This window comes from Cucumis sativus, chromosome 7 (genome assembly GCF_000004075.3).
Source record: "Cucumis sativus cultivar 9930 chromosome 7, Cucumber_9930_V3, whole genome shotgun sequence".
In the NCBI taxonomy this organism is placed as follows: Eukaryota; Viridiplantae; Streptophyta; class Magnoliopsida; order Cucurbitales; family Cucurbitaceae; genus Cucumis; species Cucumis sativus.
The window spans coordinates 4,638,591-4,655,860 of record NC_026661.2 but is presented as its reverse complement, the minus strand read 5'-3'; the positions used below and the strand labels follow the sequence as shown (position 1 = coordinate 4,655,860).

Sequence of the window (17,270 nt, the reverse complement as noted above, 5' to 3'; positions counted from 1 at the left end):
AACCATCAACCTTTGAAAAAAAGAAAACAAATAACCTAAAAAGAAATAATAAAATAAAATTTTGTAGAGAAACTTTGAATATCAGTAGTTCTTACAGTACTCAACTTCTCTCTATATTCACTCAATATATATTTTTTACACTTTTAACCATAAAAGGGCACTGACCCCAAAAGACAACCAAAACATGCAGATACCAACTACAGGGTGAAAGGATCAGATGGGGTATAAACAATAGGAGTTTTTGACATACTCACGTTCCCAAGTAGCACATTAGGTGCAACCGTGTCCTCAACTATCACTGGCTTAACCTGCATTACCCTCTCTGGTATGATCCGTTCACCATCGAGCGTTGCCAGAACCTCGAAATGCAACCTCACAGCCTCAGGTTTAGTCCTCCATTCAGGAAATCCCTCCATGTCGATCCCATCTCCTTCTTCCAACTTCTTGTCAACACCAAAACCAATCCTCACAGTTGTTTGAGCGGAGACATTGGCCTTTAACAGCTTGAATGAGCCCTTTCCATTTGCTTTCGGGCCGAGAAGAGATGTCAGAAGTGTCTCGAAACCAACTAATTTCGAGTTCGAGCCGTTGATGGAGGTGATTGGCCACAGTGTTGTGAATGCCTTTGGTGTTAGAATGGTTGGGGCATTGGGTTGAAGATGGACTGGGGAAGGAGACTGGATGGCTTGGATGGGGGATGAGAGTTCGACTAGGCCAGGGGCTAGGCGCTTGAGCTTGAGCTTGTTGGTGGAGCTAGGAGATGAAGTGAGGGAGGTAGGACCAACTATGCGAAGAGAAAGGAGTGGGGTTGATTGAGATCGAGATGTGTGGCGGAGTTGTTCGGCTAAGGCTACCAGACCCGTAGCGAAACCAGGGGTTGTTCGATTGAGAGGGAGAGGAAGATCGAGCGGTTGACGAAGGCTAACAGATCTAGCACCAGTTACAGTAACAACTGCTCCATCTGCCAGAACAACCTTTCTCAAGACACCAGCATCTACATCGTGCTGCAAATTCAGTGGCAAACAAAGCAACAGCTTAGAAAATAGCCTTTCATGCTTGCTATATGTACAATTACATTCAAAAGGGCACAAGAAGGCAGCAGAGTTTATGTATTACAAAGATATATGAATTAACATCCATAGTACAAATAGAAACGACATTACTTGAACAAGAGGTAGGTTGTATAACTAGTACAAATAGAAACGACATTACTTGAACAAGAGGTAGGTTGTATAACTAGTACAAATAGAAACAACATTACTTGAACAAGAGGTAGGTTGTATAACTAGTACAAATAGAAACGACATTACTTGAACAAGAGGTAGGTTGTATAACTATGTCCTTGAAGTTTAAAAGATCATGTAAAGTACTAAAAGTTAATTTTAACACCTGTCCGAAAAGAAATTCTTTTTTTTTCCTTCAGTACGATAAGTGAGATGTGGAGATTTGAAACTCCAACCTCAAGGAAGGAATGCATAGCAAATACTGTTGCGCTAGTTTTGGTACGTTTCAAATTAACTTGCACGTACGTTAACATCTTTTAATTAAGGTTCAAGACAACATCTAATCCATATGGCTTCAAACAATTTTTCATATTAGTGTGTCAATGGATCAAGCCAATGAACAAAAGGCTACCTATTTTTGTCATCAAATCAGTAACAGCGATGATCTTTTTATGCAAAGTTAAGTCTAAAGCAGAACTTTCAAAAGTGGAGTCAATAAACATGAAAAACTAGACTAAACTATAGTAAACCACCTACATTTTCAAACCAGAACTTCCAAACCTAAAGCCTTCATCAAGATACATACGCAGATAAACAAAATAGAAGACAAATTCTAATCCAATGGGTATCATCATCAACCATTAAACCCCCAAAAGCACAAATTGCAGCAGTCTATCAAGTCAGTAGAAACTTATAATGAACCAAATCAAAAGCAATAAAAAGATACTCACTGGCAATGAGACCCTCATGCCATCAGCATCCTGAATCCAGAGCTCCATCGGACCGGCGAGCTGAAAGGGAGCCAAAACAGGTAAATCAGAGCCCAGATTACGTTTCTGGGCCAACAAATTTTTATCTTCGTCTTGAGACTGCTCTTGAATCTGAAAAATAGGCAAATCCACATAGTCCCATTGTTGGGCATTTTCCAAAAACTTCAATGGAAAAACTTGGTTATCAATCTCCAACTCAAACTCATAAGCAACCGAATTCCCAGCCCTTGCATCTTTGAAATCAACTCCTGAGACCTTGAAATCGTCGCCCCTAAACCCTAATCCCTTCTTAATCATCTCTTTTAAATCCTTTGTAAACCCATCTACCATAGTTTCAATCGACTGTCCAAAGAAAACAATAAAAACGCCACAATGTTAGTATCAAAATTAAGCATCAATAATCAGAGATTTAGAAAACCATTATCAATTCATCAAAAAGCCAACAAACCCAGCCCATCAATAAAAGCACCAAAATCTAAGCAGGAAAAACTAACAAAACCCCTAAAATCCACAAATTAAAGCATGAGGAATCAAACATTTACAAAAACAAAATAAAATAATCAAATCCTTAAAATCCCAACTGGCTGGTTAGAGAAACAATCAAACAACACAATGTGAGCAGAAAATGATCAAAACCCCACAGATTAAGCATCAAATCAGAAACCTACGAAGAAACAAATTATCAAATCCTTTAAAATATAACAAGAACAAACCCAATCAAACACCAAAAAAATCCTCAAAAGTTGCAAACTAAGCATCAAATAGCCAGACCCATCAAAGAATACAAAACGAGACACCAAAACAACAAAACCAAATCCTTCAAAAACAAAAACCCAACAAAAACTTCAATCAAAACAGAAAAACATATCAAAATCTCAAAACCCCACAAAATAAAAATAAAAATAAAAATAATTAAAAAAAAAAAACAAACAAACAAACGATGATTGATGAGAGAAAGAATTACTGACAGAAACGGATTTGGGGTTGGTGGGGTTGAGATGAGGGGAAGAATGGAGAGCTCCATAGGAAGGACGAAGAACCAGAAGCAAGAAAAGGGTGGAGAGAAAAAATCTGGGAAGAGCAGCCATAAGAAAACCAGAAACAGAGATCAATTCGTCGTGGATTGTGAAAGCTCTTGAAAATGGATGAAAAATACGGAGAGAAAATGTTAAAGAGAAAGAATGTAGCGGGAAGGAAGGAGATGGGGAGAGTCGGTTGATTGAGAATGAAATTAAATATAGAGAATGGAGAAATTGGAGGAATTTAGAGAAGCGATGACGTGGAACAGCGAAGGAGGAATGAGCCAATAGGAATCGAGCAACTGATGCGATGATGACACCGTATTGGCTTTCTTCCGTTGGATTTTCATTTTTATTTCGAGGGATTCCGCTCCGTTCCGTTCCGTTTTCTCTCTGGAAGCTTCTTGAAAAAGTTAGTGGGCTCCACCTTTTCCGGTCCGCATTTGTCGCGGTTCTCATCCACGTGGAATTTATGGTTTTGTTTTCCTTCGATAGATATGATAAAAATATAAATATAAAACTATGTTTGGAAATATTTAGAAAAAAGAAAAATGGAGGAAGAAAAAGGAAAGTGGCGTCGCCCGGACTCGAACCGGAGACCTTCAGTGTGTTAGACTGACGTGATAACCAACTACACCACGACACCAGTTGTTGAAGAAGAAAACAAATTATTTATTTTTAAATAATAAAACAAATTAAAAACAAATTAAAAACAAATTAGAAACAAATTAAAAACAAATTTAAATCAAAATTAAAACAAATTTAAAACAAATTCAAAAATCTAAAGAAGTGTTTCGGAAAATAGTGTGTTGAAAAAATAGTTAAAAACAAACTCATGTAGAACTTAATCCTAATCTTGAAGAAAAAGGGTGGTCGTGAGGAACCAAGAGGGCGTCCGAATACAACTAATGAACCAAAGGGTTGGAACATAGCAACACCATACGTTTAGAAGTAACACAAAGGTGCCGCTCTGATAAAGTCGAATTCTACGAATAAGCATAATCAAATTAAGCCTCCCCTCCGTAGACACACCCATGCATTACCACGTAGGTAAATATGTGGACTAACAATTGGTCCTCACGTCCACTAACACCACAGGTGCCAAGCAAATTTTAGCTTTCTTAATAAGAAGAACTTTAACAATTAAATTCTCTTCGATGTGGGAAAATTATTTCCTAAAAGTGGAAATTGTTAAATTAGTTAATCATTCTATCAACCTGTTTGATAACTATTTCAATTTTTTGTTTTTGTTTTTTTGTCTATAGCTTAAATCTTAGGAACCGTTTGAATCGTATATATTGTTCGATGAATATAAATATTAATTATTTGGGATTTGAATGTATGGATTCAAAATGTTTAGAATAATTAATGTATGTGTTTGAATGTAGAACTTAAATATTTGTGTTTTGTAATTTAATAACGTGTATATAAAAAATAAAAGTAAATACTTATTTAATTAAATGAAAGAGATGTTGAATCAAACTTAATGTTAATTCATTTGGTAGGGTCATTTAATAGATAAATGTAAGGATTAAAGGAAAATATTTGAATCTCTTATTAAAGTTTAAAATCAAATAACATTTTTTTATTAGACAGACATCTAAATTCATCAAATGTTAAAGATAATATATTACAAAGTTTTAGCAAATCTTTGATGAAATGTAATGTTTTGTGAGATTCTTGGAATATGAAAAATTAAATTTTAATTAGCAATGAATCTTACTGTCTCTTCTTAATGATTGTATACAATAAGTTTTTTTTTTTAATTGTTGTTATTAAAATATGGAAGTGTATAACTCAAGAAACTGAATATAGGGTAGAGGATTTCAAAGTTGACTCTCATTCTTCCAATGAACAAAGATTGCCAAGATTTGTGATCAATTGTAGTATATAATAACTACATATTTAATGTAGAAAAATAGCATAGTATATTGTGACATGAATTTAATTATTGATTTATGGTCTGATGATCAAACCTCTAAGTGTATGTCAATTATATAAACTTAATATTATATGTGTAGGAAACTAATAGTAAAGAAAAAAAAGAAGTTGAAAGAGACTAAATGTGTGATTAAGAAGAGAGAGAGAGAACTGTAGTTTGGTAACAAAATGAAAGAAGCAAAGTTTATAAACTATTTCATCACTTCAAAACAAGAGACATTACAAACCAAAGTTCACTGAAAAAGAGGCTCATACATTTCCATGAATGCCCTCTAAAACACCAAATACAAATAGAAGAAAGATGAACAACAAAGGCCTGATCTGACTAACAAACTCAAAAAAACCAACTTCCCCTTTTCATCATCTACACCCAAGAAGAAGAATCCATAGATTTTGCTGCTTTTAGAGCAACATCTTCAATGGAAAAAAAAAACACCCTCCAAACAAGCTATGAAAAACAGGTAGGTGACAAACAGAACATGGTTTCACATGCAAAAATGAAAAAGAAAAACCCCCACCCTGAAATGTGAATCTCACAACTGGTTTGCTTGAAAGGTTATTGGTTCAAATTTGTTGAAACATCACAGACCTGTAAACATAATGGTTTTAGAAAGGGATAAGTTTTGTCTATGGTTGATTTTATTTTGTTGTAGCACAAGGGCTGCTCCTGCTCCTGCTCCTGCTCCTGATCTTATTTAATGCATTCTTCTATCTTCTTGTTAAAACGAGCGCAAAGTCGATTGCAAATTCTTCACTAGGTCCTTTAATGTTAAACAGAATTCATTATCCATCTGCAGAAAGATGAATATGTTTCAAGAACCAGTATGAGGGTAAATGTAAAATAGATACAAATGAACTGATTGTAGGTGATTCTTAAGCTTAGAATTTTGATTTCGAGAAATTTAAGTATTTGGTGGGTTATGTAGATGGCGTGTGGTTATTACCTGTGCGATAATAGTTATGTCGAGAGCGAGACTCCCAAATGACATAACACTGCTGTTGACTATTGTAAGGTGCAAATTTTCAATTTCAGCTATTGTTTTCTCTATGATATCTTTCTTTTTTTCACAGTGTATTCTTATAAGGACATTTTTGTCGCAAATTCTTGCTTCAATTTCGGGAAGTGGCTCATCCTCTTCTTTTGATGTGTCATTTCCATCAGGGAAAACATGGGATTTCTTGACAAATACCACGGACTCAATGTCTTTCCTGCGGGTTTGTTCCTCTAGTATCTTCACTTTCTCTTGAAGTTGTTTCAGGTACTTAATGGCATCTCCAAGAACTGAAGCCTTGTCCATCTATCAGCAAGGTAAATAACAGAGTTAAGAAGCTTCTTTCCGTTTCTGAAACGGATCAACTTTCGATGCAAAGAACTCTAGAATTAAAAGAACAGCAAGGGAGAAAAACCTATGATGTACACCTTCTTTAGGCCAGGAACTATAGCAGACAAAGCAATAAATCGCTGGCTGAGCTTCTCTCGTCGTCTCCGCTCTGCAAGAATATGATCTTGAGCCTGGGGGATTCTACTGTTTCTAGAGGGACTTCTTGTTCCACGATTCGACTTGGTTGTGTGGCTTTGATGGGCTAATGAGTCCTGAGAAATCAACATATCAGAAGGGAGGTTGCTAATACTCTGAGGACACACAACCTCCTCTTTTGGCCTAGAGAAATCCATTTGGTTCATGTAGTTAGAAGCCGAAACAGATACAGTTGGGTAAGCAACGACTTGTGAGTTCGGTAAATGATTAGTTGTTTGGTATGAACTCCACCCATCACTCTTGAGCTGTTTCATATACCCAAGTATGGCATTGTGAGAATGGTTTAAAGAAGCCTTCTGATCAATATTTGATTGATCATAAGAATGCTGCAAATTCTCCCCAAAAGCAGCTGCTAATGGGTGCAAACCAAGATCATCCATTGAGCTCTTGTGCCACTGATTGACAAAGCCATTATCCTCCATTCCCTAAAAAAGAAGAAAAGTAACCTTCATCAATGCCTAATTTCATTTTCCTAATCCAAACATTTCCAAAAACTAAACCCGAAAACTCGAGTTCATTTAAGGTATGTACACACACACGTAACATATTCCAAATTAGCAGAAAATCCAACTAGTGATTACTAATATGAATAGGAAAAAAAACAACAGGATTCGAACACAGGAACTCCTACTCTGATACATAGATACTATGATGAAATTAGTACATCCAAAAGCTTGGGTGGACAGGTTACAGTATATTCTTAAGAAAGAATATATTAAAGTAGCATTCATTCAGTTCATCAAATCCTCTTACCATCTCAGAAAAAACCACCATAGAAGATTTCTCCATCCAAAAAGCTTCTTCTTCTTCAAACAAAACTTGTCAAACAAATCCTCTGAACTACAAGAAAAAGGCATAACCTAAGTAAATTCACCAACCTAACGTTCTCCACTTCCCATCAAAAGCTACAACAGAATGAACAGTCCTACAACAATGGAGAATCTCCAAACACCCATTAAACCCAATTATAAAGAAACCCATTAAAGTAAACAAGAACCCATTTTCAGAAAAAGGGAAAACAAGAGATTGCAACAAAAACAAAAAAAAAAAGAGGCAATAAAGTTGTTTCTTCTCACCTCAGTAATGGCGAAAAGCTTGAATTTGTCGAACCCCAGAAAGGGAAAAGACATGGAGAGGCTTTTTTCAACCTTTATTGTTCAACTGTCAATGGCTAATTTGTAGATTTTTGAACAGTTGCTCTCTGTTTCTCACGGGGTTGAGTTTGTGCCATATGTGAATCAGGAGAAAAATTGATTTTGCTGTCAAATTAAAGAAAGTCTTGAAAGAGATTAAAGAAATTAATAAATTCGTCACTCTTAGCTGACAAAATGATAGTTCTGATTTGCAATTATTTTCCTCTTCTTTTTGTTGTTTTGTGGACTTTTTAAGATCAACTTCACCAACTAGCTTTTGAAATTTTTGTTGATGGGTTGATGGTTCATTAAAATAATGTTCTTAGATGAAAATGTCTTAGTTCCAAATTCTTTTGACAATATTGTATTGTTGCAATTATGCCCAACCATTCACACCTTTCATTATACTAATAATAATACTAACAACGTTTATTCACCAGTTTGTCGTTTGTTCGTATAGCACAACTTTCATCTCAAAGGTCGAAAGTTTGATCCCTCGTTTCTATTGTTGTTATACTAAAAAAATTTGACATAAATCAATTGATTTATGAGAGTAAACAAGAAGTTAAGAAGTTTATTGTTTGAATCCCACCTAATAACTACTTTGTATAAAAGTACTTCAAACGTTTCTAAAATAAACAGATAAATATTCAGGTGAAACCTTCGCTACAACTATCTCCACATAAAATACTTTATAATGTAAGGATGGACTATAGAGATTCATACATTTGACTTGTAAATGTGTATGTATCTTAATTACTAGTTGCCGGTTGAACTCAATTAGTTGTCTATATATGTATGCGTTCTTTCACATTGTGTATATACAGAGCAATATAAATGTACTTATCTTTATGCATCTCACTCATACCACATCCATAAATAAAAAAAAGTAAGTTATTTATTAAAAAAAAGAAGTCGGAAGAGTCTGCTATATATCCAATTATGATTGGACGATCGATGAAATACACAACGATATATATTTGAATTAGATAATAAATATTTTCAATGCACGACAAAACTTTCACTATTTTTTTTTTTCTTTTTTATTTTGTGTGACATGAACTATATACATACACATATATAATTTCAAGTTGGCTATAGGTAATTCAGATCTTGGAGGTGATATCTTAACGATATTTTTCGCATTTCGAATATAACAAAATTTCAAATCTAGCACCAATAGACTTTCTACCAATGTCTATTATTAATACTGATAAACACCGATAGAAATCTATCATCAGTTTGTAAATATCTTCAACAGTTTCTGTCGTTTATTATAATTTGTCTTTACGTATTGCTATTGTGTGTATTAAGTAGTATTGATGTAAGGGGTTTTTCTTCTAGAAAGAAAAGAAAAAACAAACGATGTTGGTCTCTAAAATATTGACATGTTGACTTGGAATAAAAATTTAAATTGATTAGATAGAAACATGAACGTTAAAATCATATGGCCACACATTAATGATTTATTAATTCGTACGATACATTCCCCTAGAAAGAAATCAAATAGGGTTAGCTCGTAATGAAAGGAACCTTTCACACAAGTAATCTCTTGTTTGGAAATCTTTGACAGTGAGGCAATGGGAATATCTTATGAGACATATATGAACAATATAAAATCAATACATTATATTACACAAAGTTGAATTAAGTTATCAATAAAATCCACTACTACTTCAACTTTAAAATTAATCTAATACAAAATTATTGATTAACGTGTAAACTTAGTTCGACCTGGTTTCTCTCTTTAAAACCTATATCTAAAATTAATGTTGATAAAAAAAAAATCACCAATAGCGCTAACAAACAATATTTTGTTAATAAGTTAGCAAAATAACGAGTTGTTGATCGAGAATCATCGAACAAAATATAATAAGTCTACGACCTAAACGCAAATTTAAATTGAAGTAATAGAGAATTGGATCGAAGTCGTAAGTGTGATTATTGAATTGTGTAAAAATGACACCATTTTTATTGTACTTTTAAGCATTTTTATACTTACTCGATATAATTATGCATTTCAAAATTTAAAATTCAAGTTTTGGTCGTAATCAAAATGAATTTGCGTTCGATCTAACAAAATGAAAAAGTTGTGAAAGCTAATAATTTTTTATTTAACATTTCTTTTCATCGTCTTTTCCTTCTTTTTTTCATCGATTTTTATTTAACGATGAAATCTATACAAACAAAATTTGAATAAATATTAAAAGACTCCTAAAAAATATATATATTTTGTATATATTTGAATAAAAGTTTATAATCTTAATTTATATTACTCAAAAGAATAAAAATTGGGATATAAATATATATTTGAATAAAAAGCAATTTTTTTTAAGAAAACCTAATAGAGTTGTTTGGCCTCCGGCCGTCGTCTCCGGCAAATCTTCCGTGTCCGCCGGTTGCAGCAATACCGGCGAGTGGGTTACTGTTATCATCTCTCTCTCTCTATATATATATATATCGGCACTCGCACTGTCTCTCAGTTACTCTACTGCACAGCCTCCAGTCTATCGCCGCCGTCATTGCACGTCTGCGAAGGGTCGTCGCCGGTTTGGTATTTGTACGGTGGGTAAGATTATGGGTTCCTTCTAATTTTCTGTCTTAATTGATCTCGAATACAATTAAGTGTTTAGCTTGAAATTTATTTACCCATGATGCTTTGGTCTTAGAAAGTTGAATGAAGTTGTTGGACTTTATGAAATGAATTAATGTTCAAACCCAAATGTAAGGTAGAGTGGTGAGAATAAATTAGATTTAGAACTTTTGGATTTTGAGTTATCTAACATCTCTACGTTAATTTGCTTGCAGAATTGAAATGGAAGAAGTTCAATTTGATCACGAATCAAAAGAGAAGATTTTTCAGATTTTTAAAGAGTTCATGGCTAGGTAACTTTAGTCCCACTGGTTTGATAAGATAGCATGAACTAAGAGAGTCTGCTGCCATTTTCTCAATTGCTTTTAAATGAAACAAAATTGTCAACTCCCTACTCGTTTGTATATTGGATGGTTTAGAGTTCTTTCGTATTACTCAAACTTACGTCTTATTTTGTTCCTCTTGATCAGAATTAAATGTTTGATATCATTAATTTTCTAGTGTTGCCAAGCTCGACGAATTGGGGACACTAGGAAGCCAGTTGCTATCTGGCCTTCGGCAAGGGCTTGGTTTGTGTCCTGCATCTGAAATAATACTTGTCTTTGCTTCTACTGTTTTGATGAAGTGTTGGTGTAGTGATTTGTTTTAACCATTGCAGAGCTTCTTCGACGACCTTCAATAAATGGAACATCAAAGTTGATTGAGAATGTCATTGAAATGAGTAATACGGAGAATCTTAGATCATACATTGAAGCTGGATGCATCAATACTCATGATGGCGCACAAAGTACAAAGAAGTGTATGTTTTACTTTTAAGTGAGCAAGTTGTTAATTCAATGCCTGCTTCGGTGAAGCCATTATCTTTATTTTCTTCTTTTGCGGTCTAACTACAATTTTTTCTCTTCACATACATAGTGCATACATGTCGGGTTGGACTGGATGATCATTTGAAAAAAGGTAAATAATATTTCTCTATCAAGATTGAAACCGTTTGCTATTTCGTAACAATACCCTCACACATTTGCTCGTCAATTTCGATACGCCTTGCACAACTTTTGTGTATATTTTGTCCCGTGTTCTCTGCCACATTCTTTTCCTCTTTGCTGTTCTCATTGAAAGATATTTTTTCATAATGATATCTAATTAATTCATGGGAACAAATAGCAAGGAGCCTAATCGACGAACTTGAGCGCCTGCATAATGATGTTAATATTGAACTGGAAACTGAAAACCCCCTGTGCAATTCAACAATGTCAGATGAAGATCTAGAATTGGATGAAGAAGAAGCAACTGTCCCTAGTAAGGTAACCTGCAACTTCCATTTTCTTTATGTTTCTTGTAATGGTTACTCTGAATTTTTGTCTATTGTTAGTTAGATGTTGAAGTTGTCGAGTCGGTTTACTGTTTAATCAATTTCCGCGTTTTCTTGTTCAGAAACCTGATGCTAATGATTATGCTGTATTAATGGGGATCGTCAAAGTTATGATCAAGAAAAACCACATAATGCAGGTAATAGTCTTCCATTTTTTGTTACCTTTCCACATGAACATAACATGCTATCGTTTTCAAACACCCACCTGCTGGCATGGTGTCTAGAGCGTATGTTTAGTTACAGTGATGGGAGTTCAATCCTACAATCCATAGTTTGTTGTTAATTTAATAGAAATGTCGTCAAAACTGAAACTTGCTGCAGGAGAAGATTATTTCGGGTTTAAGTCTCAAATCATCCTCGGGGGAACTCGAAACATATTGCCTAATGTGGTCGTTACAACCGTATATAGACGATGAAATTATGCGTTGGGCTTGGAAGCTTGTTTGATGAGTTGCCATTGCTGCAGTTAATCTTTTAAGCCAAAGTTTGGAGTTTCCTTTTGGATCAAAGTCATCTCCGGGAGCATTAAATTTTATGAGTGAATATTCCATGTAAACGTATTTGAAGGCATCCGATGTAAGTTCAATGTTCTGTATTTTTGAAACCATGTCAGATTTTGTAAATTTATGTGAAATGAATATCAATTATTATAATGTTTCAATGCAAGGTTTATGTATTAAATTAGTACTATGATTTAAATATTAATACCTTATAAATACTGCCCACCATTAGTGAGTGTAAATTTTTTTATATTCTGTAATGTTAATCCATTTAAACAATGATAATGGACGTAACTTTCTCTTAGGATTGAAAGTTCAAACAATCTTACAAGCTCCAATCAACTTTGAGAAGAATCTCGATTTAGATGAAAATATATGGACTAAATTATTGATATGGGCAAAGAATAAAAGGTTATGTACTAAAGTTAAAACCAAACTATATTCAATTCATAGAAATGCTAGCTTATTAAGTTAAATAACAAATTTGGATTTTTTGTTTGTATAATTTTCTAAAAAAAAATATATTCATCTAACACCAACATTTTATCATTGATATTTTCATCATACATTTTCATAAAATTGACCCCAACAGTATAAACATTGTATAAGTGACCATACATTGATGCAAAACGAACATCTGTCATCGCTGTCCTCTATAACTGTACTCACATTGTTGTTGTTCTTGGAGCACTGCTGCGAGGAAGAAACTCACACCATCATCGTTCATCATCAGAGGGAGAGATGGAGATGTCACCGAAGAAGAGCTGTCTCACACTGTTGGACAAATACATCTCCAGATCTGCGCACAGTTGGCTAAAAATTTGTAAACAAAATGGAGGGAATTGGGTAAGGAACTAAGGAGAATGAGATGAAGGGAAAGAATGGATGGTTCTAAACACATGAAAGAGAGATAAAGTTTTCCTTTAATGATTTTTGTTCCTTTTTAGGTTTTTTTTATTGAGACATAACTTCTGTGAGGAAAAAGAATTATAGCCTATTCGTCTGCTTGTTGTAAGTTAAATTACCACTAAAACTCAATTTTTTTACGGATGAATAATATCAAATACAATCTTTTATCAAGAATTTACCAAAGTAATACCAAAGTTTGTCAGGATGAATTCACCAAACGCCACGCATTGTACTCGTCCATCCTGATCATAAAAGAGCTTGATCTTGGCGAACCCCCACCACCATATGCCTTCAGGATATAAAATGTTAAGAAACTCAGCAACTGGCTAACTGAACCTTAATAACTTCAATACAAACAGCTAATAATTCAAGCAACACTCACTTTGGAGACTTCTGATGTGTCGGTAGCATCGTCAGTAGTTCTCAAACACATTTTAAGATTGTTTCGTTGCATGTATATGACAGCTCCTATAGGCCTGAAGTACTAAACAGCTTGCAATTTCAAGATAGAAATATCCAAAAAAGGAAAAAAAAAATCAAGCTAAGAACTATGAACACATTAGACAACACTTGTTGGACACGTATCAAACACTTGTTAGCACAATATATATGTGCTAGTACTAGCAGGCACTAGTTGTTCAAAGTCAATCTAGGTCAAACATTTGTTACACATGTTGAACACTTCATTAACTACACTAAATAAACACACAATAATAAAGGACAAAGGAACGTTTCAAACCTAAATACATCAAACTCATTATTTTAAGCATATAAATGCATAAACCGTTGGACTTTGAGTTTCTTATACGAAAATTTTATATTTCAATAAATGTGTCCTTGTGTCTTTTAAGTTGATGTGTGGTGAGTCAATATTGTGTTGTATCCGTGTCTCACATGGTATCCACCCCACACTCCTTCACAAGTTACTAATGAAGGACATGCAGGGTAGGTGAATTGCTTTTTTGCTCTCCTCTTTGGAGAAGTTGGGTTCTTTAGCATCTTTGCTGTGCTCTAGAAAAATTGACGACATTTTTTAAAGATACTATGAAGTCTATGGCTCTTTGAAGGAGGTGATATTCAATCTCTCAAGGAGAGCTTCACTGTCTTTAAGGGGTGTTTGGTCCAAGAAACTTGTGAGCCCTACAGCTAAAAAAACATCAATTTTATGCCCAAAACTTCACATACACTCCAGATTTCACAACTAAACTCTTTACCCAAACGCCCCCAAAGTTTTATAATTGTCTTTAATGTCTAATTCTGCATCTTAACAATTGAAGCAATTACAACTCTTAGTAGTTGGCTTTTGTTTAGTTTTATGATATCTGAATTCTTATTAGAATAACAATCAGTAAGACATCGTATAGAATTTAATTTACGCTGGGTATGTTTGACAAAAGAAGATCATTCTCATATTCTCAGGTTACTAAAGGTCTTAAGCAAAAGTACCAGAGATACAGACCCACGTCAGTTTTCCTTTCTTATAGACTTATAGTAGTAATTCTAATAATTCAATTATACATGGATCTTGGATGCTCTATGTATTCAAGGAAAAATATCATCTAGTTTAGTAGTTTCAACCTTGGGAACTATTCATTAGATTCTTAACATTTAATCTAACTACAGTAAATCATAGACCAGGTTGAAGACAACCAGGAAATAATTTCATAAGTGGTGAGAGAATCCTTGAATCTCTAATCTCCGAAAGGTCAATGGTCAGTCCACAAAAAAATTTCACCATAATTACCCAAATAGGTTAATATTAATAAACGCTAGAAGAAAACGGTAATGAGAAAGTCCTATACAACATATTCAGGGAAAAGCTTCACAATTTACCTCAATCCAGCTGCAACACTTCTCATACTCAGCTGCTTCCCAATTTCATCGCTCAAGTTGGAATTCCCATCTGCTCTTACTGCCTGCACACAGATATTTTGAGTCCTTGGAGATGAGCATAACAAGTTCAAGCAAAATGCAAAAATAATGAGAAATGGCATGAAACTAATATCCATCTATGTTCAGAGGTTCTTTAGTGGAAGGCCAAATTGAAAGATGGATAAAAAGGTCTATGCCCGCTCTGGAAAAGATTTGCAACAAATCAGTTCTAAACACACAAAGGCATGTTCTTACCAGACATTCGCCATAAAGTCCCCTCCCCAAACGAATTTTAAAAGACTTGTCTAGGATTTTATTTGCAGCATTTTCACGAGAAGCAATGAAGTCAGTTCCCTTAGCAATCAATTCCAAAGAATTCATCTCCAGCAACTGCAAGAATGAGATTCACGGTTCAGTATTATACCAAATATTTTTAAGCGGAAATTATAACTTGAAGGCATAAAGGAGATATCAGGAGCAGAGTTATCTTTTATCATATATAATGTCAACAATACACAGAAGCAGTAAAATGAAAACCATTGATAAAAAAGTTGGAGTCCATTTAAGACTAGTGCAGATGTTAAATGCTTTGATTTAATTAAAAAATTTCATACCTTATTGATATTTTTGCTCAAAATGAATCCCCATGTTTAGCCTTGAACCTCGGGATTAGTAGGAGCCCCTTCTTTTAGCTTCTTATTTTTGTGGGATTTTTCTTTTCTTTTTTTCTAAATGTTCATCTATTCATTCATGTTTATCTCAATGAAAGCTGTTTTTATCCCCCCCAAAAAAAGTTATTTCGGTCATGCTACGATGCTAGTACACATACTATACACTATGATACTACATTTAAACTTCTGACAGACGTTCACTTATACATTCTTTATCCAAGGAAAGGATGGACCAGTGAAAAAATACATTTGGATTTGAAAGGAACAGCTTCACAACGTGAGAAATGGTAGGAAAACAGATTTCAAAACTTCCTATAGCACACTTCTGGAAGCTAAGTTGCAGTTTATAAATAGTTAAAGAAACAAACAAATTTAGCACTACTGACTAGAGTATCATTATAGAATCAAACATATAGACTAGCCCAAACCTGTTCGTACATGTATGGATTAGTGATACAGTTCAATTTTGATCGCCACTCACTGAGCCCGATGTTAAACGCCCTGATATCAGGTAAGTTCCACCTTCGAAGATCCCCATCCTCAATGTACTTGAGAACCATTTCTATTCGACTTCTATCTTTTAGTTCTAAAAGGTCTGCAACAGGACCCTAATCACGAGAAGAGCAAAACAAAACCGTGAGTCAACATACACAAGCAAATGAGATAACGGCAGATGAATACAAGCCCATTTCACTTTCACTTACACAAGAAGTTTCCATATCCACAAGTCTAGAGGAGAAATATTCATACACAGCTGTAGAGCTACTCTTCTCAAGATTTATGCGAATTGACAGATTCTTAGGCCGATCTTCCATGGGGGTAATATGTGGAAGTGACGATTTACGATGATCGAAACATAGGACCCTAATTCAATTAACAAAATTCAAGAATTCTTAACAAACTAGAATTATTTCCAAAAAAAAAAAAAAAATCGTAAGAAATGGAAAAAAAAAAAAAAAACTTAAAGCGGATCGATGATTATGAGTAAAAAACCAACTTACTCACATGTGGGTCGACGTGAAATGGCGGCAGCAAACCCTTTGGAACCCAAGAAGTCAAGAAAATAGCACCGCTCAAGCCCATCCACATATAAATCCTCAACCCTGTAAACAAATTAAAAAGAGAAGTTGAAAAGGTGAATGAATAGTTAGAGAATGACGGAGAAGTTGGGAAATCAAGTGAAATTCAGCTCAAAGAGTAGTGAATTGCAGCGTTAGAGACAGCGGGTTGTTAGTGACACAAGCAAATGAGGAAGAGAAAAGAAAAGCGACGGAACCTGAGAGGAGCAACGGAAGAGAAAGGGAGAATGAGGGAAGGAAGACGAAGGCGAGTATGATATAAGTGTGCGAATAGAGCAGAGAAAGCTCCAGAAAAGGAGGGATAGTTGTAAAGCACAAGATTAGGAACTCTGTCTTGAGCAGCTCTGGCTATGGCTTCCAATGCAGCATCAGAACGGAAGGTCCGAATAATTGAATATGGCAGGAATGGAGAAGCTGCCGTTCCCCATCGACGGAGAAGCAGAGTATTCATGGAAGGAGAATTACGCTCATCAGTAATCACTACGTGAAACTTGCGAGGTGGCCTTAGGCAAAAACGAAAAACGGGTATTTACCACTTTAACCTTACATACTTTCTTTTCAGTTGTAAGTATGCAAATGGTTTTGAAGGATAAATTAGTAAATTTGTATTGCCATAGCCTTCCCTCCATCTTTACAACAAAAGAAAAACA

The 17,270-nt window shown here is 34.7% G+C and overlaps 4 protein-coding genes and 1 non-coding gene across 9 annotated transcripts; 1 reads left to right on the top strand and 4 right to left on the bottom strand.

The window, feature by feature from the left end:
* Window positions 1–36: 36 nt before the first annotated feature.
* LOC101210086 lies at window positions 37–3,248 on the bottom strand. The gene is made up of 3 exons (XM_004136869.3): window positions 2,962–3,248; window positions 1,955–2,335; window positions 37–1,004 (listed from the first exon to the last, which is right to left on the bottom strand). The coding sequence occupies exons 1-3, from the start codon at window positions 3,079–3,081 to the stop codon at window positions 198–200; spliced, it is 1,308 nt and encodes a 435-aa protein (XP_004136917.1). The 5' UTR covers window positions 3,082–3,248; the 3' UTR covers window positions 37–197.
* A 336-nt stretch (window positions 3,249–3,584) lies between these two features.
* TRNAV-AAC lies at window positions 3,585–3,658 on the bottom strand. Its single transcript has one exon. It is a non-coding gene; the product is annotated as a tRNA-Val (tRNA).
* Window positions 3,659–5,109: 1,451 nt separating this feature from the next.
* LOC101209844 (transcription factor bHLH25) lies at window positions 5,110–7,798 on the bottom strand. Of its 4 annotated transcripts, none has more exons than XM_031888441.1 (5): window positions 7,568–7,798; window positions 7,245–7,331; window positions 6,374–6,916; window positions 5,898–6,251; window positions 5,110–5,744 (listed from the first exon to the last, which is right to left on the bottom strand). In XM_031888441.1, exons 2-5 carry the CDS (start codon window positions 7,278–7,280, stop codon window positions 5,673–5,675), a joined length of 1,005 nt encoding a protein of 334 aa, XP_031744301.1. In that variant the 5' UTR covers window positions 7,281–7,331; window positions 7,568–7,798; the 3' UTR covers window positions 5,110–5,672. The 4 variants fall into 4 exon arrangements, with proteins under 4 accessions (XP_031744301.1, XP_031744303.1, XP_031744300.1 ...); XM_031888443.1 differs by having other exon boundaries at window positions 7,245–7,326; XM_031888440.1 differs by lacking the exon at window positions 7,245–7,331 and having other exon boundaries at window positions 7,568–7,796.
* A 2,156-nt stretch (window positions 7,799–9,954) lies between these two features.
* Window positions 9,955–12,314, top strand: LOC101209598. 2 transcript variants are annotated; one of them, XM_004136867.3, is made up of 8 exons: window positions 9,955–10,189; window positions 10,433–10,510; window positions 10,719–10,786; window positions 10,876–11,016; window positions 11,133–11,174; window positions 11,382–11,521; window positions 11,652–11,726; window positions 11,911–12,314. In XM_004136867.3, exons 2-8 carry the CDS (start codon window positions 10,440–10,442, stop codon window positions 12,034–12,036), a joined length of 663 nt encoding a protein of 220 aa, XP_004136915.2. In that variant the 5' UTR covers window positions 9,955–10,189; window positions 10,433–10,439; the 3' UTR covers window positions 12,037–12,314. The 2 variants fall into 2 exon arrangements, with proteins under 2 accessions (XP_004136915.2, XP_011658847.1); XM_011660545.2 differs by having other exon boundaries at window positions 9,955–10,193.
* Window positions 12,315–12,506: 192 nt separating this feature from the next.
* Window positions 12,507–17,114, bottom strand: LOC101209755. The gene is made up of 9 exons (XM_004137027.3): window positions 16,818–17,114; window positions 16,543–16,644; window positions 16,246–16,405; window positions 15,970–16,149; window positions 15,126–15,260; window positions 14,832–14,914; window positions 13,381–13,474; window positions 13,178–13,287; window positions 12,507–12,888 (listed from the first exon to the last, which is right to left on the bottom strand). Exons 1-8 carry the CDS (start codon window positions 17,069–17,071, stop codon window positions 13,198–13,200), a joined length of 1,098 nt encoding a protein of 365 aa, XP_004137075.1. The 5' UTR covers window positions 17,072–17,114; the 3' UTR covers window positions 12,507–12,888; window positions 13,178–13,197.
* Window positions 17,115–17,270: the final 156 nt, after the last annotated feature.